This window comes from Cannabis sativa, chromosome X, assembly GCF_029168945.1.
Source record: "Cannabis sativa cultivar Pink pepper isolate KNU-18-1 chromosome X, ASM2916894v1, whole genome shotgun sequence".
Classification (NCBI taxonomy): Eukaryota; Viridiplantae; Streptophyta; class Magnoliopsida; order Rosales; family Cannabaceae; genus Cannabis; species Cannabis sativa.
The window spans coordinates 78,030,743-78,054,633 of NC_083610.1; the positions used below are offsets into that span (position 1 = coordinate 78,030,743).

Here is a 23,891-nt window from a genome sequence, read left to right on the forward strand (position 1 = left end):
AAAACTTCGGTGACACAATTATTCATTCGGATGTCAAGCTGATTTTTTTGGCGTATCTTTTTATTCAAGTTTTACATGTTTGTAATAAGTAAAAATTTAAATTTGGAGTGTGTAGAATACAAAATATAATTATCAAAGAAAAACTTTATCATGACCTCTTATGTATCTCAAAATTTATTGTTATACATCTCAAATTTAAGATTGTATGCATCCATATTCGAAAAGAATAACACAATCCTAAAATAAAAACATCAAACGTAAAATAATTACAGATTTTTATACATTCCAATCTCGTGTGAGTTGAGAGTTAGTAAAATTGGGTAAAGTACGCATAGTTTTTTTTTTTCTTTAAAGTACCAATAGTTCATCAAATAAAAATGATACTACTTTAGATAGATGAGCTGTTCGGGTTGTTTTGTTTTGTCCAAAAAAAAAAATCTAATAAAGGAAAAAATAAGTCTCATACATATTATCCATTTCTTCAAATATTTTCTTTTCTCCAACTAAACCAACACAAAAGACAACAAAGTACATTTCATTTAAATTTATATAAAAAAGAAAAAACTCAAAAACAGAGCCTAGTTAGACTTTGAAATACTTCTGGTCAAATAATAGAGAACAGAAATTACCAAAATACCCTGAAGAAAAGAATTAACAATTTTTTTTTGGGTTGTGCGTGGAAGGTAGTGGGGAGAGAAGTAGGGTCAAAACGGTGCGTCGTGGAGGCAATCCACGGCAAATCAATCATCAGATTGTGTTATTGTTATTTATTTTTATAGTTATTTTGGTAATTTCACTCTCTTAAACCGCTTCCTTCCATAGACTCATACACTCCACCAACCGATTCTCCTGTCTCTCTATTACACGGAAAATAAATAAATAATTTTGTTTTTATAAAAATATATTAATTACAGAAAATAAAAGATAAAAATCGAAAAAGGAAAGGAAACCATAAATAAACTTCTCTCTCTCTCTCCAGTTGCGTCGTCCGTCAATCTCTTCTTTCTTCCCAGGTATCTTCTCTCTCTCCATTCTTGGTTTCTTTTTTATCTTCTTTATTAGCTCTTTCTTTTTTTCCTTTATAATTACTCTCGCTTTCTCTGTTCATCTTTCTACCCCCTTTCCTAGAAAAAGTAATTAAATATTGATTGTTTCCATGTGTAGACATTGTTTTGTCTGTATTATACGAAGATGTATGTACCTGCATTCCCTTGTTGATTCCCAAGTTAGGGTTTGTACTTCTGCAGAAGGAAGTTGGGTGAATGTGGTTTTAGGGCTTTCTATACACGTATTATTCTGACAGCCGCTGCAGGTTCGTTCAATCTATCTATCTATTTTTTTTTTACTACTATTTGTTTTTAATAGATTGGGAGTTGAAGACTAAATTAGGGTTTAAATTTCATTTGGTGGTGATTGGGATAGGCATTGTATTGGGTCTGAATCTAAACTGACACTGAGTTCGTTTTGACGTCTTTTGCTATGTTTTTTCAGTAATGGGTTGCGGTAGATTGTGATGAAAAACTGGTTTCAATGAAATGGGTTTGTGTGATAATTCGGTTATAGTTGAAGAACCCGTTTGCGTGTCACTTTCCGGGCATAATTTGTGCTCGGAGATTCTAGTGCAATCTGTTTCCGATCAGCACTCTTGTTCGAAGCTTTCACACCAGTTAATTACAGAGGTGTGTACTGTTAAAGGAGATATGTTGGAAGGGGAGACTGATAGTACAAAAGTAATGCCATTGGAAAATTTGTCTAAAAATAACTCTGGAGATGATAGAGGTTGTTTGAACAAGACTGATAGTACAAAAGAAATGCCATTGGAAAATTTGTCTAAAAATAGCTCTGGAGATGATAGAGGTTGTTTGAACAAGAATGACATTGGCGTAGATGTTTGTACTTTGGAACAGGGTCGGGAGTGCTCAAAGGTAAACAAGCCACAGGGTGAAGATGGCTTGGGAAATCTTGTGGGGGACTGTGAGACACCCATTGAAGTCCCTGGTATCCCGCTAAAACTTAGCAGAGATCAGCAGGTTGATACCACACGGGAGCTTATTGTTAATGGAGATACGTTGGCAGAGCATAATCAAAATAAAGATGCTTTTCCATTGGAGAATACTTCGAAAAATGACTACGGGGACAGTAAGGCTTTTACAAATGAGAGTAACAGTGATGCTGATGTTTGTTCCACGGAAACGGGTGGGGAATACTTCAACGAAAACAAGCCACACATTGAAGATGGCCTGGGAAATCTAGGAGGGGAGTGTCAGGTATCATTGGACACTATATCTGTTAGTGGTTTGTCAATAAACTGTGATCAGCAGGTTGATACTACACAGGTGTGTGCTGTTAATGGTACATTGGCTGGGGATATTGAAAATGCATGTGTTTTGGCATTAGATAATTCTTCAGAAAATGACCCTGGATACAGCAGGGTTTGCTCGAACGACAATCTCAGTGAAATTGGTGTTTGTACTAATCAAAGGGGTAGGGAATGTTTGAAGGAAAGCTGTGCACAAGGTGACGATGTCTTGGGAAATTTAGTACACTCGGGAGTTATATCCGTTACTAGTTTGCCAATAAACTGTGATCTGCAGGTTGAGCAGACCATTGATAAAAATGACAAATATCTTTCTGTGGAGGTGATTGAAGATAAAGGTAATGATGTAGCTGAGGTGAACAGTGATCTGTGCGAGCAGGAATCTCAATTACATGGTTGTGAAAGTTTAGAATCGCTACCCCAGAATGTTGTGCTGGGTAACAGTCACAAACAAAAGGAGGACTTTGAGAGTGTTTCTGTTTCAGACTTGGAAAATTTAAGCGTTAAAATTGTCGATTCTGTTGGGTCAGAAGATGACACGTGTAACATGGTTTCACCCTTACAGCGGGGTGGAATATTTTCAGAAGCATCATGTTCAGGTGAAGAAGTGAGTAATTGTGACTTGAAGAAGGATCAAAATAATTGCGTCAGTTGTATTTTGGCAGATAGTAGTATAACTGAAGCTGTTCAAATGGAAAGCAACCATGTGTCTCTTTCCACAAGTACGGACAGTATATACAAGAATGAGTCACCAAGTATTTTTGTCCAACAGTGTGAGCAGATTAGTGACGGGAGTGTTGATACTCCCCCTACTAAACAGGTTATGGAGTTTGTTGAAGAAGAAAGTGATGTAACTTTAGATACAAAAGTTGTTGGGCGAAAGATGGTGCCTAATGAAGAAATTGCAGGCATTCTCAATGAAAACTCATCCTTCATGCCGTCCAAGTGTGTACTTGAAAAATCTGGTTCTTTCCAATCTTCTCAACCCCTGGGTGTTGTTAATGATGACTCTTCTGGAAGGTTGGATGTGCCAGACCAACTTGGCAGTCACATGTATGGTCCCATCAACTCTAGCAGTCCAGTAGAGAGGTATAGTCAAACAGATTATCCAGGAAAAGATGATGAGAAAATTGATTATGTTTCAGAAACCAAAAGTTTTGACATGGTATCATCAACTTCTCGAAGGAATAGCAGAAAAGGTGGATCAATCAGAAAAACTTCGACAACAAAGACCCCTAGAAAAGGCAAAACCAAAGTACCAGCTCCATCTAGATGTATTAAAATTGCAATCCAGGGAAGGAAGAAGAGAAGTTGTCTGTCCAAATCAGCTCGTTCATCTGCTTGGGGAACATTGGGAAACGTTACGCAACTCTTTGACAATAGTAATCAAGTCAAGCTCATTAATCAAGGATCACTGAAAGCAAATGGTGGAAAGAAAAGTGGAAAGCAAAAAAAGAAAGGGGCTACAATAAGATCACAAGGTTCCAAGAGAAAATCTGGTGCTTTAAATACTAATATCCGTTTGAAGGTTAAAATGGGGAAAGATGAATGTCAAAGCTCTATGACTGCCATGGTTCCCGAGGTTGTTGATACTTCAGCCTCATGTACTGCCAATGGTTGTGATATTGGTGCTGAATTGTACTTTGAATCAGCAAAAGTAGCTAACGATGTTGAGGATGACTGGAGAAAAGATGAGATTGCCACACAGTTTAAGTGTTTAAGCAATAATCCAAGTGATTTTTTAAATGACTTGGAGAGCAATGTGGTCTCAGAAATGTCATCTAAAAAAGGGGGAGATTATTTTGGCGTTTCCCCCCATATGGTTGAATCATCAGGAGGGGCTGCGGATGACAGGTGCAAAGATCCTGGAACTTCACCCGATTCCGAAGTTATTAATTTAACCCCTGATGCTCGTGTTGATTTTAAACGTCATGATGACTTCCAAGGTGCAGTTACTTCTCCGAAAGATCTTGCCACTCCTGGAGATCTCACCAGCAATAAGAATGCGAAGAAGAAAAATAAGCTTTCTTTAGGTAATAATATTGAAGAAGAAAAATCACTTAATCCGTCAAGAACGGTCAAATCTAAATCATTAAAGCTATACGTGCGAAAACAAAATAGTAATAATGGCGTTAGCTCTAGTGAGAATCTTATTTCATCAGTCAGAGCAAATGCTTCAAGCAATCCATCAAGTGATATGGATTTATTGCACTTGTCAGAGACTGCTGCTGCTACTGTTTTTGCTGAGACGTTCCAAGTTGAAAGTGGTACAAAAGTTGAAATACCCAGCAATCAAGATACTGGTGCTGATTTGTCAAAATTACAGAATGGCAAAAGTTCTATTCTTGATGCTAAGACTAAAGGTCACAAAATTCGCAAAGGCAAGTTCCAGGACTCTGATTCAGGAATTAAAAGTTTCAATGTAAGCCAGAAGGCCCAACGAAGGTCTGTTGGTAAGAAGAATACCAAAGAGAAGTCTGTTTGTGGTAACGTTACTTGCAAAGAGGAAAGTCAACCAGAAACAGGTAATACTTGTTTAATTTTTGTGCATGGGTAAATAATATATACTGTTCTGTTAGTGCTTTCTTTTCTAGATCTGTGCAATGCAAGCTTGATTCTGATTTTATACTAATTGATGATTAAGGTGTCCATGTCGGAGATGGAAAAATGAATGCCAACTCTGGTGAAAATGTGCCTGGCTTAGAAACTAAGGCGAACAAGTTACCAGGTTTTACTGGGGAGCAGTATCTTCCTTTACGTAATGCTTGGGTCAGTTGTGATAATTGTCATAAATGGCGGCGCATACCGGCTGAAGATGCAGATACTATAGAAGAAATAAAGTGCACATGGTACATCCATTATTAATTCTTGTTTACCCATTTCAAGGATTCATGTTAGTTTTACAGAAACTCTGGGACATACAGAATAAATGCATATTGGGTTTGTTTGTTATGATTTGCTTTGATTAAAATTGAGAGTTGTCAAATTTTCATGAGAAAATATTTTTTGCAGGGATCAGAGACCAATGCATACGGATTTATTTATGTTTTTTGGCTTAGCTGCTTAACCAAATTTAATTTCTGGATCTCATTATAATTTTAAGAGAAATTTGACCTAGTTTTATGTCTGGTAAATCAGATTGTTCTATAATAATTATATAAAACCTGATGGCCATACGATGCAATTTTTTTTATGCAGTTTTGTTCTCTTTGGTTTCTGTAATAGTATTAAAGATCAAAGCCTACTGTTTGACATGAATACCACAGTTTAGTAGTTAATTTATATATTGTCATTAGCTTTTTGTCTTTTCTTCCTTATACTTGTTCTTATTTGGTGAATTGTCCTTAATGTGTGCCAACTGTTTGCTTTTCTTTAAAATGGTAGCTCATTTTTTTATTGTCATTTGCTTTATGTACTTCATTTTTTATTTTCATTATTTTTTATTTTTTGATACATTCAACTAATTTTCTTGAAGGACATGTAAGGACAACATGGATAAAACCTTTGCTGATTGCTCAATCCCTCAAGAGAAGTCAAATGCAGATATTAACGCAGAATTGGAATTATCAGAGGCCTCAGGGGAAGAAGATGTCTCTGGTACCCTAGTAAATCATGAGGTCTTAGAATGCAAGCGTCCAAGAGGTATGCTTTGTCTTCATTTATTGCAGGCAGAGATTTGCATACATGTGTATGTTTTTACAGAAACACTAGCATCGTATTTGTTGTGACACTTCCTCTCATTTGTCGCAGATCCAAAAAAGACTGCTGCATGTGTCAGTATTAGGACTAATCAATATCTTCACCGTAGTCGGAAAACACAGACAGTTGATGAGGTCTGTACTGAAAAGGATTTTATTTTTGCCCAAATCTATTCAGTATTCTATTTTTAGCTGTATTTGTAGCTTTTGTTAGTAATATGCTGGGTATCCTTGGGGTTTATTGGAGATTTTATATGCAGATGCAAATTATTGTGATGAAAACCAGGTGTCTGACAAATTGAATTTTAATATATAGCAATAGGACAACTTGATATATGCTTTTGAATTTATGTTTTTTGTTTCTGCATACATATGTTTGTGTCTTGCTCTGAAAAATACCCGAGACATAAAAAAAATGATGAAATAACATTGGTGTTCAATCCTCTCGACAAAATTGTATGAAGTTTATTGTTTTCTTTCTTGAAAAGAAACTTCTTTTGTAAACTTTGTATGGAGATCAAGGTACAATCTCAGTAAGCTGAAATATACTTGAAACAGAAAACATAACATAGTAAAACAATAATAAAAGGGCTGAATCTATCTTATTACAGAAAAGTTGCCCATTCCTTACTAAGATTAAGAAAAGATAGACCCTCAAAGCCTTTTCTAAGATCGAAAAAAGATAGACCCTCAAAGTCTTTACTAAGATTGAGAAAGGTAGACCCTCAAAGTCTTTAGCTTTGTCAACCCAGGTTACTACCCAGAATTTAACATTCTCCCAGAGCCCTTATGCTGAAACCTCATTATCTTTAAAAATTCTGCTGTTCCTCTCCAGCCAAACACCCCAAAAAATAGAAAGAGTGGTAGCTGTCCACAATAGAGATCCTCCTAGCCCCTTTCAATTTACACTCTTTAACACATGAACACAATTTCTAGGCATGCACACTGGATCTCAAATTCAGTGAGCAATTTGGACCATACGTTTGAGCAAAGTCACACTCCCAAAGCAGATGACCAATATCCTTGCCTTTTTTCTTGCACCTCCCTAGAGACAAAATTGTATGAAGTTTTAAATCTCCAAGCAACTGTCCAGCATAGAAGTATATGAGCTACATATTCTTGGCTGTCTCTAAGAAGTTTGATATCTGCATAATGTTGTATTATTCTTGTGTTGAAAACATATTAACTCATTGTAAACCTAAATGACGTTACTTTGAGAACCAATGGTATTGCTTTACCAAAGAAAATAACAAGTTTTAGTACTTCACTACTGCCGGAAGTGGATTATTTTATTTTTTTAAAAAAATCATATTTTATTGACTGCAAAATCTGTAATAGAGATTTTACACGTGCTGATTGTTTTGGTGAGTATGTTTGTTGGATTGGAAGCTTTTGTAGAAATATTTTGTCATTTGTGCTTGTGTACATTGTTCATGTTAATATATATGTATATAGTTGGTGGTGGGGACATGTTGTATTGTAGCTGTTGCCTCTTTAGCTTTTTAAATGCTTCCCAAGTACTTTAATTTGTGAAGTCTTATCTTATTGTCATATAGAAGACGCTAGATTTGTTGAAGTTTGACGATCTTAACTGTTTTCTATCAGATGATGATCTGCCAATGCAAGCCACCTTCAGATGGCCGGTTGGGTTGCGGAGATGATTGCCTGAATCGAGTGCTAAACATTGAATGTATGCAAGGAACCTGTCCATGCCGAGACCTTTGTTCAAATCAGCAGGTATCTTGGACTTGCAGCTATTGTTACGGTCTTTTCTGAACCTGTTTTTTCTTAATCTGTTGGTCTGCTTTCCTTGCAGTTTCAGAAACGCAAGTATGCCAAACTGGAGAAGTTTCGTTGTGGGAAAAAAGGTTATGGGCTTAAGTTGCTTGAGGATATATCCAAAGGACATTTTCTTATTGAATATGTTGGGGAGGTAATATTAACTTGTGAAGTATTTCAAATGTAAATTGGTGTTAAGTCATGAAGTATTTGTTTTTTTGGCTAGTTCCCAACATGTTGTCATTGGTCTATGTTTTTTCTAACATGAGAAAATAAATTTGTGTTCATAAAAATCATTATTGTAGAAGTTAAATGACGCATGGTTTCAGGGCTTACAATTATTTTTTTCTTTTCAAACTAGAAGGAACTGTTGGCAGGGGTTCCATGAGTTACTGTATGGATCTGATAAAGAAGTATGCACATTATACAGACTATAAGTCCCAACAAGTTAGGCATAGAACTATACCTTTTTCGTGCAAATGGCATGAACAGCAGTTAATACAAAATAAAGTATTCTAGAAAGTTTTTTTTTTTTTTTTGATAAACTGGGTGTATGCTGTGAAATTGTGTTTGATTTTCTGCTGGCATTTTGTGTCGCCTTTTTGGACAGATACATGAGACTTGCTAGTTAATCTGGTAGTGGTTTGTGGGAATGAAACTGTCTATTTTTGAGTAAATTGGAGTGCGGCAATTTCTAATTGGTGCACTATTAAAGTTTAAAGTTACTTGAACTTGCTATCCTTTTTTCTGAGTGCAAGTGTTTACTAACTATGCAAATGCACATTCACAACCGCGTTATTGTTAGTTTATTCTTTCCTGCCTAACTAATTACTGTATCTCCAATCAGGTGCTTGATATGCAATCTTATGTGTCACGGCAGAAAGAGTATGCTCTGAAGGGTCATAAACATTTCTACTTTATGACACTTAATTGCAATGAGGTTAGTATATAGGCATCTATATCTTATTGATGCATGATCACCTTTTCTCATATTTTGTCAGCAAACCCTTGAGTGTGTGCAAGCTCTTAATGTTCCCTTCAAATAGATTTTGTTTGTGTGTGTGTGTTAATATAAGTATGACACAGTATATATATCACATTGGAAAATAATCATCAAAGCTAGGGGGTGAGTATGACATGGTTTCCCATTATGGCCTTGATGAGCACTTGGAATGCAAAAGATTTTTGGGAGCTATCGGAATTATATGTTATGAACTCATGATCTCATGGGTAGATTTAATAGCATTTTTGGCGTTTTTGTTTAGTACATATTAGGAATTATGATTCTTCATTTCCAGTTGAACCTCATTATATGTATCTTCTGGAATATAAGCTGGATTTACAACATGTTGGTTTTGACATCTTCCTTGGTGGTTTAATCTTTAGAGTTATTGTAAGCCAATTGTACTTGCAGCCTTTGGAATAGTCTTTCTCTGAATCTGTAGAGTAGGATAATTTACAAAAACAGACATACTCCAACTCAGTAATATTTTTGGCCCAACCCAAGCACTAGCTATTTGAATCTCAAGTACTATAGTATTTCGCATCCTAACTTTAAATAAATAAATAGACTGATTAAAACCTCTTTTTTTTTTTATTATTATCTGTAATGATATTAAATTATGTTCTTATTGATTCACTTCTACCTTTCATTTCAGGTCATAGATGCATGTGTAAAAGGAAATAAAGGACGGTTTATTAACCATAGCTGTGATCCAAATTGTCAGACAGAAAAGGTGAATCTGATTTTTTTGGGTTTTGAATTTTCTATCTATTAAGGTGAAAAGGGGGAGTCTGTTTTTCCAATTTGAATCCTTTGGGAAAGGGGAGGGATGGGGTTTAGGAGTTTGGATTTGACCATTTGGATCTGAATTCTTCAGCTTACATCCAGTTGAACATTCTTGAGGATTGGCTTGACTGCTCTCTCTTGTTATGTTTACTTCCAACTCTTGATTTTGCTATGTTATGGTCCCTTTTGCCATGTATCTTTTATTTTTGGAGAAGACATTTGCTTTTCCACATTTATTTATTTATCTTTTATTTGGAGTGAACAATTTTATATACCAACCTTGGAGATGCATCTGTGAATTTTGTGGCCTGACTTGCTAAGTCGGGCTGCTTTAAAAGTTGGAGATGCATCTATGACCTTAAAGAGAGTAACCTGTATCTTGAGGATGTTTATCTAGAAAATTGAGACATAATTATAATATATGTATGAGCTTATATCACATCTTAGTTGTTGGGCACAACTCTGGAAGGAAAGCCTGCAATTTTTCTGTTTGTAACTTCTTTCTGTTCTACTCTAACTTTTAAACTTTTGCTGCAGTGGATGGTGAATGGAGAGATTTGTATAGGACTCTTTGCCTTGAGAGATATAAAGAAGGTGAAATTGCATTTTGCTCTATTACTTTATTTGTTTAGACCTTTTTGCTAAGGCCATAATTACCGTTTTGTTGTGACTGCTTATTTTTTACTCTCATGCTTTCAAAGTTTGGATGGCCGAGAAGAATCACTTGAAAAGGATTTATTTTCTTTCAATAATTTGATTTAAGTTGAACTGGTGTAAGCCCATTCCTTTCTACTAATTATTAGGTAAAGGTAAAGGTGATGGGAATAGGCTTAATTGATGAATTTGAACTTCCGAAGGAGAAGACATTAAATGAGCTGTTGTTGTTTACTCTACTGTAGGTTGTATTTTTCTGATTTCACTTATGACACGTTCACGCACACACACACACACACGTGTAATAGAAGAGAGATTGTTGACATAGGTCATGTAAGTTGGTCCTTACCACTAGTTTGTTGCATGCATTTTCAACTCGAGCCATTACCTGTGGTTTCGTTATTCTATTTCCTTTTTCTATCTTTATCTATCTGTCTCTTTCAGACAAAATTGTCATTGCAATTTTCTTTTTGGGTGTTTGTGTCAGGGTGAAGAAGTGACATTTGACTACAACTATGTCAGGGTATTTGGGGCTGCTGCCAAAAAGTGTTATTGTGGCTCTCCCCAATGCCGGGGTTATATTGGTGGTGATCCTCTTAATAAGGAGGATGGTAGTCAAAGTGGTTCAGATGAGGACTTTCCAGAAACTCTTATGCTTCCTGAAGATGGCGATGCCAATTTAATGCACAAAGCCAGTTCCTGTAATGATGTCATAGCACCAGTTTCTGAGGGTGATCTGGACAAAAGAGATGAATGGGATAGATACACTACTGATCCTGGGAAATTAGAGATTTCTACAGGAAAAGAGGACTCCATGAATTACTCTGCTTCTGTTGTTTCCCTTGTAGATGATGCATTAGAGTTGGACTTGAAGGGAAAAATGTCTCTTTCTGGTGAAGCTTTAGAAATTTCCCAACAAAGAGAAGATGTTACTCAAAAACTCATTCCATCTGCTCTTGAAAAATCGTCAAGCTCTTCTCATAGATTCAATCGAACTTCACCTGTTGAGGTGCTCAACAAATCTTTACATGACGGTGTTGATGCTAATAGGCGGTCCAAGTTTTGCATTGCTGATGATAGGCTGCTTTCTTCTAAAGCTCATCCTAATATGAAAGCTCCTCACTCATCCAATGTCCTTAAGAAAGGAAAGGTTAAAAGTAATTCCCCAAATGCTTGCAAAGTTCAGATGTTAACAAAAAAATCTCAAGTGCTTCATATGAAGCCCAAAAAAGCTATAGAAGGCTCTTTTGCTAGCCGTTTCGATGAAGGTAAGTAATGTCTTTTTATGTGTATTTAGAGGAAGACATTTTATTGTGTCAAATAAGTGTCAATGACCTTTAATGCTCTGCAGTTGAGGAGAAACTTAATGATTTGCTTGATGATTATGGGGGAATAAGTAAGCGGAAAGTAAGTATTTAGGACACAATGCATGTGGACAAATATTTCTGTGTGGCTTAGCATTTTAATTTTGGTTTCTTTGCTGCATTATGAAATAAGCTGAGTGCACTATCACAAGAGTCAGCATATTTTTTTTTTTCATAAGAATGTTGGAGTTCATATTTGCAATTCATGTTGCTTTCTGACAGGATGCCCCAAAATTCTACTTAAAGCTTTTATATCATACTGCCAAATCAGGTGATAGTGTCAATGGTGAACCTATTCAGAGGTCAGCTTTGTTTTATCATCATTCTAATATCCTCTATTGAATTGAATTGTCGGTCATGTAGAATGCTGAAAGTTTTTGAACAAAATGGCTTTTGGTGGATGACTTTTTACTTTTTATACCTTCTCTTTTCAGAAATCGAGATCTTTCAATGATTCTTGATGCTCTTTTGAAAACAAAATCAAGGCTGGTGTTGACTGATATAATCAACAATAATGGTAAGTATATTAGAGAATTTACTATGCCATTCCCAGTTTGCTGCAGTTAATCAATGTCACTTTCTCTTTAGGTTTGAGAATGCTACACAATATAATGAAGCAGTACAAAGCAGACTTTAAAAAGATACCTATTCTTCGGAAGCTTCTCAAGGTACGTGCAAATTTAAGCCTTACTTGATTGAATGATCCTTTCTTTCTATGTAAAGTATTTCAGCCCCATCCACCCATATTTTGCTTTAATTGACAAAACAAAAGAAAAGACAAATTTTTACTTGGGGCATTAAAGAATGAGTCATGTTTATCCAAAAATGAATTTGACGCTAATACATTGTCATGAGGTTTTGGTAGACAATTTACCATACAGTAAAGCTTCATGAATTCAACAATGCAGCAGCATGCTCCTAACTTATTATTCCTGCAGGTCCTGGAGTATTTGGCAGTCAGGGAGATTATTAACTGTAGACATATCAGCAAAGATCCTCCTTGCCCTCAAATGGAGAGGTTAGAAAAAAAAATTAGTTCTTCTTCTCATGCTTACATTGTTTCTCTGCTGACTTTGAGGGATAGTTTGAACAATTAGAATTTCCTCATCATTTAGAGGTTCATTAGGAAATTTTGGAAAAAAAAAATGAGGAAGAAAAAAGAATATAATTGAATACCAGACTTAACCTGTCAATAATAACCACTTGTTTTACATCTCTATTAAAAAACCAATTTTTCCCTTGTTCCTGCACCTTAATTAAAATATAAAGGTTCATCAAAATTTAGCATTTTCTTTTTAACTCTTGTAGGATTTGTACAATCGAGTGGACAAAAATAGTATTTTTCTTGTATATTGGTTTTCAGGCAGCTGGAAAATCTTAAACTGTGATGTCCTTTGTTTCCTAAATAGTTATTATCTTTTGTTTCCTATTTTAAAATAAATAAATCACTTGTTATCTAGTTTTCAAATGTTTCTTGATAAATATGTTTTTTGCATGCAGTTTTACGGAGTCAATTCTGTCACTGACAGAGCACGGTGATAGACAGGTATTTATATCTCAAGCCAACTACCCCTTCGTTGTCTTGAAAATTTATTGAATTTGTTCCCCCCCTCTTTTTTTTTTTCCTTTCCTATCCCTATTTTGGACTTGACAGTTTTCTAGCATCTTATTGCTTCCTGACATGTAACAACTCGTTTATATGACTCCATTTTTTGAAAAAGTTTAATCAGTTAAATCTGCTGTCCATACAGGTCCATCAGATTGCACGGAATTTCCGTGACAGGTGGCTTAGAAAACTAGGTAGAAAAGTTACTCATATAGACAGGGACGAAAACAAGACCGAACATTCTAGGAGTTCCAGATTTTCTGTCTCACAGAACGATTGGTCCGACTGCAACAGGTTTTCTGTCTCACAGAATGATTGGTCTGATCATGCCGGGAGACCTTCAGAAGCATTTGATTGTGTCAAGCAACCGGTCGTTGCTTCAACCTTGGTGAGTGCAGGCATTCAGGAGGGATCATCTGCATCACATACAGGTGTTTGCCCCATCAGTGGGACAAGAACTCGCAAGCGTAAAAGCCGATGGGATCAGGTATCATGGGAGTATCCAGTAGTGACAAATCAAGATTCTAGTTCTCTTCAGCACAAGGAACTGAATGTGGAGTCCAAAGGGCCAGAGTCTAGCTCATTACCCCAGACGAGCACAGAGGACAAAGATGTTTCTGGCTGCACAAATGATCGATATCAGCTTCATAAAGTCGATATTGCTCATGATGTAAAACAGAATACCGGGGATGATGTTCCACCAGGGTTCTCGTCTCCCATTACGCCTACTATGGGACTGTCACTTGGTCCCTCGATGGTTTGTAATTTGCAGTGTCCTCCCGACACTGCTGTTGGGCATCCACAGGAGAAATTTCTCTCTCGCTCACCTGTTTCATACGGAGTTCCTCTGTCCATTATACAGCAATTTGGTCCACCTGAAACTGTGGGAAGCTGGGTTGTTGCTCCTGGCATGCCTTTTCATCCGTTTCCACCATTGCCCCCACTTCCTCGTGGTAAGAAAGACTCTTCGCCTTCTGAGAATGGACACTGTCTGTCAATTAATCAACCTGCGGAAAAGCAACAGGACGGTGAGCTTCCTCCGACTCACACGAACGATAGCACTCCTAGCACTACTGGTAGCCTATCAGGTGCGGACATTTTGTGTACAGACAATCAACATACATTCAAACGAGGTAGAGAATGGTCACAAGATTTGGGAAGAAGATATTTTAAACAGCAGAAATGGAATAGCATAAAACACGGATCCCCGGGCCACTTGAAAAGGAATGACACCGTAAGCTCAAAAGGTGTTACAAACTGCGTAAGTATAGGAGACATAACAAGCGAGCTTAGAAGTACATATTGTTCAGAAAGTTTAGGCTGTGGTGTGGAGAAAGCTGGTAATAATTGTCATCAGCATCCAGAGAACCACAGTCAACATTGATTTACTTGTTTCCTTTCTTTCATTACATGTATTTCCAATTCTTTCTGTTTTCTGTTTTCTTGTGGGTTTCATTTTGAATGAAAATTGCATCCGATATTGAATTGATATGGAAAATACCAACACTCAAAAAAATAGGCTTCTCCTCCCATACGGTGACTCTGAAATGGAATATTATTGGTCCATCTTGTTGCCTAGAATGCAGGCTTTCTTATTTATTTAATTATTTAATGTATCAGCTGAAGTAACTAATGAGTAATGACACATCATTTTTCTCTTTTCTTAATGATAAGCTAATAATTGGCCAAGTTTTCAGTTCTTTATCTGTTTGCCCCATTTTCATTTTTCAGTGTCAAGAGTTTCCAACTAATGCATGTAGGGTTATTTATGGGTGTTATAATGAGCGATGACATGTACTTACAGTACACCTATATTACAGAATGGTTCTGTGAAGCTTGCCTGCATATTTTGAGTTCAAGTATCATTATTCTGTCATTTATATCTATGTACTGAGTAGACAAGAAGATTTTATTTTATGTTTTGTTGAAAAGGTCATTTTCATTGATGAAGTAAAAGGGTCATACAACATACAAATAATATACTCAATGCTGCAATTTACACAACTTTAATACGGATCATAAAAAATCTTGTAATCAACTTTTGTTGCCTGAATGAGTCAATAAAAACAATGTTAAGAACTAATTGTGATAAAGTAAACCAAACACCATATTATGAAAGATTAACAGTAGAAAACTCCACACTAAAGGTGGACAAACCCATAACAATATCATTATTGAGAAAATAAAACAAAACAAAAGGAGAAAAAAACCAAGCCAAATCAGGAAGAGACTTAGATAATGCCACCAACCATCAGCGAGAGACGACCCGAGCACCCTTGGATCCGACCTGAGAACACCACTACCAAAGAGACCTGAACAACCAAAACACAGGAATCCCATGTCAAGCACAACCTCAACAACGGATCTGAGAAGAGCCAACAACACAGACACTGCCCTCACAAGGGAAGGACGACTGCATCGGCGCCAACAAAGTCATCCCGTTATGTCACCACCTTCATGCCAACGCTGAAAGGTACCAATCCAAAAGAGAATTCTTGTAATTCACAAGTATAATTTTGCACTGGTAAAAGCTCACACATTTCAGTTGGAGAGCATAAGCAATTGTGTACAAATGCTAATCTTTGTAATTTAATTTAATATTGTGGATCAATATTCAAGATATATTTCCACTCAATGCATCTTCTCCAAGTAAAATGAAGAAGAAAATGCAGAAAGAAAGACCAAAACGTACATAAAGTTAGCTCCTTTTCTTTTGACTTTATTCAACCTCAAAGATTTAAATATATGTGTGTGTAGTGTGTACACTTGCATCAAAATCTCTTCACAAGAGTTCTGAGACGAACAAAGCCCCATGTTTTCATCAAAGTCATGTACTTCTTCCATCCATTGAAATATTTCCCAATTACCTTCTTGTAACTAGGCCTTTGCTGAACCAAAGTCCAATACTCAGCAATGTTTGGCCTGCTTCCGATGTACTCTTCCTCCAAATTCAAGAGCACTAGGCGAGCGAGCACTGGAATAAGCATCACATCCGCCATGGTAAATTCTTCTCCTGCTAAAAATGCTGTTTCATTCAACTGTGCTTCGATATCATCAAGAAGTCTAATTAGATGTTCCTTGTCCTGAGATGCAATGTCTGGTTTTTTCATCTTATCATCTGTCTCATAGGCTTCTCTTAACTTTGAATGGTAAGCACCTGCAAGATCAGGAGATTCAGCCATGCGAGCGATAATTACTCGTCTAATGAACTTTGAAACATATTGCCGATACTTGTCTGGTATATGGACCAGTGTGAAGAACTTTGGCTTCCATTCTTGTATCTTCTGCATCCATTCAATGACTTCTCTGCTGCTACACATGATGTTATCAGTGCCTAAAGATACTAATGCGATTCTCTCTACATACCTTGGCAAAAAAGAGAAAAAAAAACATCAGTAATAATTGCACAAATCAATTGAAAATGCACAAATCAAGAAATCCCATATTAGTAATTTGCACACCTAAGAGAAAATCCAATGAATATAATTGGTGTTACAAAAGCCAAGCTTGACCAATTTTACCTATTGTAACTAATGTTTCCAAACTTGTAACATTCATCAACAAGCACATTTTAACTTCCATCATTGCTTATTCAATTCAGTGAGAAACATAATCTAGTTAGTATTTTTCAGACTAAAAAAAATAGAAGATTACAAAACAAAGGTACATACTGGATTATCTCAATAGTATCAAAGATGATGTGGGAGCCATTCTGAAAGACAGGGATTTTAGCACTAGGATTCATCCTAAAGAAAGAGGCATCCATGTTCTTGCCTGTAATAGGATTGACATGGTGTGATGTGTAATCAATGCCTTTCTCTTCCAAAGCTAATCTCACCCTTTGGCTGTTCAAAGAGTAGGGATGGTGATATAGCTGCATGGTTCAATTAACATCCGAACTTACTCCAACAAATTCAGACCTGCAAAATGTTAATAAGCAACAGATATCCAAACTTAGAAAACCATCAAAAAAAAAAAAAACATTTGATTAAATGGTAACCTTCTTGTACACAACAACTCAATCATAGTACAACACTCAAAACGTAAACAGAAAGCTATGAAAGTAACCAAGGAAGAAAAATTAAAACTTTATTAACTCGAAAGAAAATAGTTGTGTTATAACATTAAATCAAATCAAATACTTATGTACAAAAACATTAGCTTTAAAAGAAAAAAAAAAAATTAAAGAAGAAGAAAAAACCCACATTAAGTTCTTCTTTTTAAGATCAAGGTGGCTCAACATAAATCACCATCGAACATGGTTTAAGTCCAAAGACAACTAAGTCAACCAACCCATCAGCCAAAAAAATTAAAAAGTATATGTATATTTTTTATTTATAGATGTATCAAATAAATGAGAATAGACGGAGAAAACCCATGGAAAGAGATTGACTCACTTATTGACTTACACAGAAAACTGGAAAAGGTTACTCCTCCTCAACGGTATAAAACTTAAACTTAGAAAAGGTTAAGAAAGAAAGAAATCAGAATTGAATTTAGAGTTTTTGAGATTTGTGGGGGGCACATCAAGAAAAGAAAAGAAAGAACCTTTTGCCACCCAAAAAAGGAGTGGCGAAAAAGGTACTCGAATGGAGAGAGAGAAGCAAACGACAACTAAACAAACAAATGCTTACAACAATTTGCAACTTCGAAAGAAATATAATATTTTTGAGGATGAAATTACACTATATATTTCTTTTAATTTGATATTTTTAATTTTAATTTTTTTTTTATAAATTTATTATGTTTATTTTTTTTTTTCAATCATTCTACCAATTTTATCCATATCACTTTATAATAGTTTTAAGTTTTCTTTAATCAAAATTTTTATCTAACTTTCCTATAAACTTACACATCCATCTACAAAGAACACAAATCTATTATATTTGAAATTATGTCTTAGCTATGTGAGTGTCTAATGATAATTTAATACTAATACTCATAAAAAGAGGTATATTTGAATTAAATTTTATTTGGAGTTAAATTACATAAATGACAATTTTATTTAGTAATTAATTATAATTATTAAATAGATAGTTTTAGCATTTATAAGGTTGAATTGGAAAATATGGTATTATTGAAAAGAAGAATAAGTGGTTGAAATAAAGTGGCAAAAATCTAACTAGAAAGAGGTCCCATTAAGTGTACGACCAAGTGTGGATTTTTGCCCAATATTTTATTCTTTTTCAATCCATATAATTCAACCCTAAGCCCTAGTTGAAACACTATAAAAGGAACATGATACTCTCACTCATCTAACTTTTTTAAACTTGACTATTCAACCAAACCTAGATGAGAGAGTTCCTTCCTTAGTGATTCAAACCTCCTTCATTGTTCTTCACCTATTCGAACCCTTAGTGATGAGTGTCATGCCCAAACATAGCAAGTCAAGTACTCAATCATAGTGAGTAAGACGGTGGTAACCAAACCCGAATGAGAGAAAGAGATCTAGGTTCAGATATTGATAATGCTCTACTACAAAAAGGAATCAAGGGCTAGAGATCTTGAACGGAAGGAGTCATTACATTCCGCTGCAATCAATGTAAGATTTTCTTAAACCCTTATGTGTTTAATTTCATTGTTTTAGAGAATTCATATTTAGGATGTTAATTCAACATACTTGTTAGTAAATCTAGATCCTGGTAAAATATTCCCAACATGTATCAAGAGGGGGTTGGCTCACCCCATCCCTGCAAGGCGTATAACACAAACAGGGCAGATAAGTACTTGAGGCCCTTGGGAGTGAATTGGGTCAGATTGATGTGGTAATAGTTTGCTATCTTCTTGAAGTATGGGAGCAAAGGCAGCATTGCACCCTATTTAGTATGAGCTCCTAACCAAGCACAATAACCCTCTCCAGGGTCGATAGCCAGTTGACGGGGCAGGGAAGGAAGCATTCAACATCCCCTAAGAGATCGTCCTTAAAAAGTTTGGTCAATATTTTCATTGTCAAGATAGATGGCGGGGAAATCTTTTGATCTCCCTTCGGACCTTTCCTTCTTGTAGGATGAGCCTCAGTGTACTCCTCCTCAACATTGTCCTGACTAGCTTCCAGGATGTCTCCCACTTCAAACACATGTTCTCCTTGCTCACTATAACTGTTGAATGGCAGCACGTGAGCTACCCCTCTTCTTCGTCGCCTTCGACCTCAGAAGGAGTAGTAGGACGGACCTCGCCCTAGTCATCCACTTCCTAGACTTCAATGTCCCTAGTAGTTTCTTCCTCGTCAACAGCAGGAGAGGCCTGTTCTGCCCTGGTCAGAGTGGTTAGATGAGCAATATGAGGGTCGGTAGATGAAGGTTTCCTAACAGTCTGTTTGATTCGCGCCATCATTCTACGTTTGGACGGGGTTTTATTAAAAGTGTGCCTGGCAATGGTCACAACAAAGTTGGCAATAGGTTTGCCCTCAGCAGCTGGGTGTGGGCGGCCCTCGGACAGGGTGTCAACCACGCTTGGATAGACCATATACGTCCAGCTGACAAGAAGATAACGCCTCCAACCTTTCTTGAGTTCCCAGATAAAACGACTGTATCCCTCACCACGAATCTGGTCAGGATAGAAGTGATGTTGCACCTAGGGCTCCAGGGAAGGTGTATGATCGCTACTTATGTAACGCCCTAAGATTTAGGCACGCTACCCAATATGATTAAGAAACCCTAATCCCCTAAACGGGATTGGTTTTAAAATAAGCGCGGACATTAAAACTTTAAACGAAAACGGAATGAAAATAAACTTGTAATAATTTTAACCTTACAAACAAAAGTTACATGTTTCGGGATCCCAAAAAAAATCATTTTACAAAATATTACAAGTCTTTTCTCCTTAGCCGACCTAAGCGGCAAAAATAGAGTTACAAAAGTTTCAACGCTGGTAGACCCCAACCCGCTTGGTCTAGTGTGGCCCGAACATGTACATACATCGCCCAACTCCCATACTCATGGCTGATCAGAGATAGATTTACCCTTTCCTGCACAGTAGAGCACCCGTGAGCCAAGCCCAGCAAGACAGTAAGATATATCGTTAATCATATATAACTCATCACATAAATAATAATAATGCCATTTCATATTTGTCTGTATGACACAGACCTGCGTGTTACGCTCACACGCCTATTTATGTCTATGTGGCATAGACCTACGTGTTACGCTCACACGTCTAATTACAATAAGGCCTTAGAACGGTTCATGTCGGTTCTAGTTACCGAGTCCAACCCGATTATGCCTTGAACACATAACCCTTTACTTCAACATAAAGCTATATACATCATGGCATAACAATTACATATTAACAATTCACTTGGGTAATAACCCTAAGCCAATAAACCGCTCACTTTAGAGTAATAACTCTAATCCCGGTTTCTAGTTTCTCATATAAATCACATTCCATATAAGCCCCATTGCGCATATCTCTACGTGTTAACTACCGTCTTACCTGATCTCCCACAAATATAGAGATTCCAAATCCCCGGGTGCTCCTGACCAAGTGCCGGTAATCCTAGTCACAATTTCGGGGTACACAAGTATAGGGTTAATCCCAAAATCCATTTCCACAAATTAAAAACCGGGCATTTAAATTCCAGATATTCAGATAGAGCTCGGAACGAGCTTTCCAACAATATAAAGAAAGTCCCAAACGGAGTCCCGAGTCAAAAGTTATGACCAAAACAAAAACCCAAAAAAAAATACAATAAGGTGCCAAAAATGGCCGCGGCTACTGGGTTTAAAAACCCAGGAAACCCAGTTTCCAGCCACGAAAATGCATCCAAAAACACCAATTTTCATGCTATATCAACCCACAATCATACCAAACTTTCACCTAACATAAACCAAGTAATTAGAGAGGAATTACACCTAATTCACTCTCCAACAACACCAAAAACCAGCAACTAAAAATCAGCCTTCAACAATGAATTTCAGCCCCAAAACTCATCTATTTCAACTCAATTCACAACCAAAACTTAAATCCATTAAATAGATTTTCCAGTAATTAAATCAAAAGCTTAAAACACAATTCATGCATTAAAAATCCAATGGTAAAAACCCCAAAAATTCAGATTAAACATCATAAACTTCAAAGCTCCAACTTAAGCAAAATCACCAAGAACTTCAAGCTCAAGAACTTGAACTTGAACAATTAATTTCAAAGTTCAATAACAGAATAAAAACACAATAAAATTCCTTTTAAATTCTGTCTAAACCTAACCCAACATCAATTCAAAAGATCCAAGTACAAACATGCTCAAATCAACAAGAAAACACCAACATGCATCTCAAGACCATCCCAACCTATTTCATGCTTTTCAACCATAAAATCACAGCAGCAAATTCATTAAATTTCAGCAATAGAAAAACTACCTCAAGCTTCAATGCAATGATCAAGCCACAACTCCTCAAACAATTCTTCAATTTCAAGCTTGAATACCAAGCAAATCACCAATTTTTCAACCAAATACAAAGAGAGATAGAGAGAGAGAGAGGGAAGGGGGCTGTTTTAGTGTTAAGGTAAATGCAGAAAATGAATTTCATTTTTTTTTTTACAAAGAATGCCTTTAGTTGAAAATAAATCCAAAAATACATATCTACCATTTTGCCCCTAGGGCCATTTCTCACATACTCAAACAATCAAGGACATTGAATTCATTTCATATATAACACATATTTAAATAATTTCAGATTATTCACACATAAATAAAATGCCAATAATTTATCCCAAAATTATATTTCGGCCCCGAACCCGGTTCAGCCCGAAATACCCGATTGTGACTATACCGCGCCAACTTGTCAGAACACACCTGAAAAAGGACACACCAGATATACTATATAATAATATAGTTCATAAGCACATAAATAAAATAAACTCACAGTTTTACCCTTCTCGGGTCAAAATTACTAAAATGCCCCTAACTCACCAACGGGGTCTTAACATGTCATTTCTCATATTAATTCGCATATAATAAATTATGATATAATATAATTCTACAATAATACTCAATTAACTAGTTAGGGCTTTGCTAATCCATTTCCTTAATTCCAGGGTATTACAATTACCCCCTCCTTATAGAAATTTCGTCCCGAAATTTACCTAAACAACTCTGGATATTTCTGCTGCATATCCGTCTCGAGTTCCCAGGTTGCCTCTTCTACTTTACTGTTCCTCCATAATACTTTCACCAGTGCAATTGTCTTGTTTCTCAAGACTTTCTCCCTTCTGTCAAGTATTTGCACCGGTTGTTCCTCATATGATAAATCTGGTTGTAGTTCTAATGCTTCATAACTCAGGATATGGGACGAATCTGAGACATATTTTCGAAGCATCGAAACATGGAACACATCATGTACGGTTTACCCATTGACTGGGGGCATAGCCAACCTGTACGCTACTTGCCCTATCCTCTCAAGGATCTCAAAAGGTCCAATGAACCTGGGGCTAAGTTTTCCTTTCTTACCAAAGCGCTTGATGCCTTTCATCGGCGATATTCGGAGAAACACCATGTCCCCGATCTGAAAATCAATATCCCGTCGCTTTGGATCAGCATAACTCTTCTGTCTGCTCTGAGCCGCGAGCATTCGCGCTCTAATTTTATCAACTGCCTCACTTGTTCTCTGAACAGCCTCGGGACCCAAGAACTTTCTTTCACCTACCTCATCCCAGTGAATATGTGATCTACATTTTCTTCCATATAAAAGCTCATAAGGGGACATCCTGATTGTTGCCTGATAGCTGTTGTTGTACGAGAACTCAATCAGGGGAAGGTACTTTACCCATGATCCTTCAAAGTCAAGCACACATGCCCGTAGCATGTCTTCTAAGATCTGAATAGTCCTCTCGGATTGTCCATCCGTCTGAGGATGAAATGCTGTGCTAAACTTTAACTGTGTTCCCATAGCTCGATGTAGACTCTCCCAAAAACTTGATGTGAATTTCGGATCTCTATCCGAAACAATGGACTTTGGGACACCATGAAGACGAACAATTTCTCTAACATATAACTCAGCATACTGATCAATGGAGAAGTTCGTTCGAACAGGCAAAAAGTGCGCTGACTTTGTAAACCTGTCCACTATGACCCATACAGAGTCGAACTGTCCCGTGGTTCTCGGCAAGCCTACCACAAAGTCCATAGCAATGTCTTCCCATTTCCACTCTGGGATATTCAATGGCTGCAGCAACCCTGCAGGCCTCTGATGTTCAGCCTTCACTTGCTGACAGGTAAGACACTTAGCAACAAACTCAGCGATGTCATTCTTCATGCTTGGCCACCAAAACATGGCCTTGAGGTCTTGATACATCTTCGTTGACCCCGGATGAACTGAGTAAGGAGTCGTATGAGACTCAGTCATAATCTCTCTTTTAATACCGTCATCCATAGGCACACAAACACGATTCATAAATCGTAACATTCCTGTTTCATCCACTGTAAAGTCACTAGTCTTCCCAGCCAAAACCCTATCTCGGGATTTCATTAACTCTGGATCTTGCAATTGTGCTTCTTTGATTCGCTCTAAAAGAGTAGATTGCAGGGTAATATTAGCCAACTGCCCTACAACCAACTCGATTTTAGCTCGGGTCATCTCATTTGCTAACTGCTGCGAGATTTGATTCACAGTATTTATCTGACTCTGCCCCTTTCTACTCAAGGCATCGACAACCACGTTGGCCTTACCAGGGTGATAAAGGATCTCAC

At 36.8% G+C, this 23,891-nt stretch overlaps 2 protein-coding genes and 1 long non-coding RNA gene across 8 annotated transcripts; 1 reads left to right on the forward strand and 2 right to left on the reverse strand.

Moving 5' to 3' along the window:
- Window positions 1-835: 835 nt before the first annotated feature.
- Window positions 836-14,911, forward strand: LOC115698553 (histone-lysine N-methyltransferase ASHH2). The gene is made up of 19 exons (XM_030625647.2): window positions 836-1,013; window positions 1,165-1,312; window positions 1,492-4,842; window positions 4,962-5,166; window positions 5,793-5,959; window positions 6,068-6,150; window positions 7,621-7,752; window positions 7,832-7,948; window positions 8,642-8,734; window positions 9,453-9,530; window positions 10,121-10,177; window positions 10,725-11,505; window positions 11,589-11,644; window positions 11,824-11,903; window positions 12,036-12,118; window positions 12,190-12,269; window positions 12,540-12,619; window positions 13,102-13,147; window positions 13,353-14,911. Exons 3-19 carry the CDS (start codon window positions 1,536-1,538, stop codon window positions 14,589-14,591), a joined length of 6,684 nt encoding a protein of 2,227 aa, XP_030481507.2. The 5' UTR covers window positions 836-1,013; window positions 1,165-1,312; window positions 1,492-1,535; the 3' UTR covers window positions 14,592-14,911.
- A 315-nt stretch (window positions 14,912-15,226) lies between these two features.
- Window positions 15,227-17,868, reverse strand: LOC115698567 (glutathione S-transferase TCHQD). 5 transcript variants are annotated; one of them, XM_030625693.2, is made up of 4 exons: window positions 17,617-17,868; window positions 16,879-17,127; window positions 16,075-16,573; window positions 15,227-15,673 (listed from the first exon to the last, which is right to left on the reverse strand). In XM_030625693.2, the coding sequence occupies exons 2-4, from the start codon at window positions 17,085-17,087 to the stop codon at window positions 15,641-15,643; spliced, it is 741 nt and encodes a 246-aa protein (XP_030481553.1). In that variant the 5' UTR covers window positions 17,088-17,127; window positions 17,617-17,868; the 3' UTR covers window positions 15,227-15,640. The 5 variants fall into 5 exon arrangements, with proteins under 5 accessions (XP_030481553.1, XP_060962597.1, XP_030481527.1 ...); XM_061106614.1 differs by having other exon boundaries at window positions 17,605-17,866; XM_030625667.2 differs by having other exon boundaries at window positions 15,227-16,573.
- Window positions 17,869-19,926: 2,058 nt separating this feature from the next.
- Window positions 19,927-21,820, reverse strand: LOC133032601 (uncharacterized). 2 transcript variants are annotated; one of them, XR_009685199.1, is made up of 3 exons: window positions 21,562-21,785; window positions 20,639-20,701; window positions 19,927-20,174 (listed from the first exon to the last, which is right to left on the reverse strand). It is a non-coding gene; the product is annotated as an uncharacterized LOC133032601 (long non-coding RNA). The 2 variants fall into 2 exon arrangements; XR_009685198.1 differs by lacking the exon at window positions 20,639-20,701 and having other exon boundaries at window positions 21,562-21,820.
- Window positions 21,821-23,891: the final 2,071 nt, after the last annotated feature.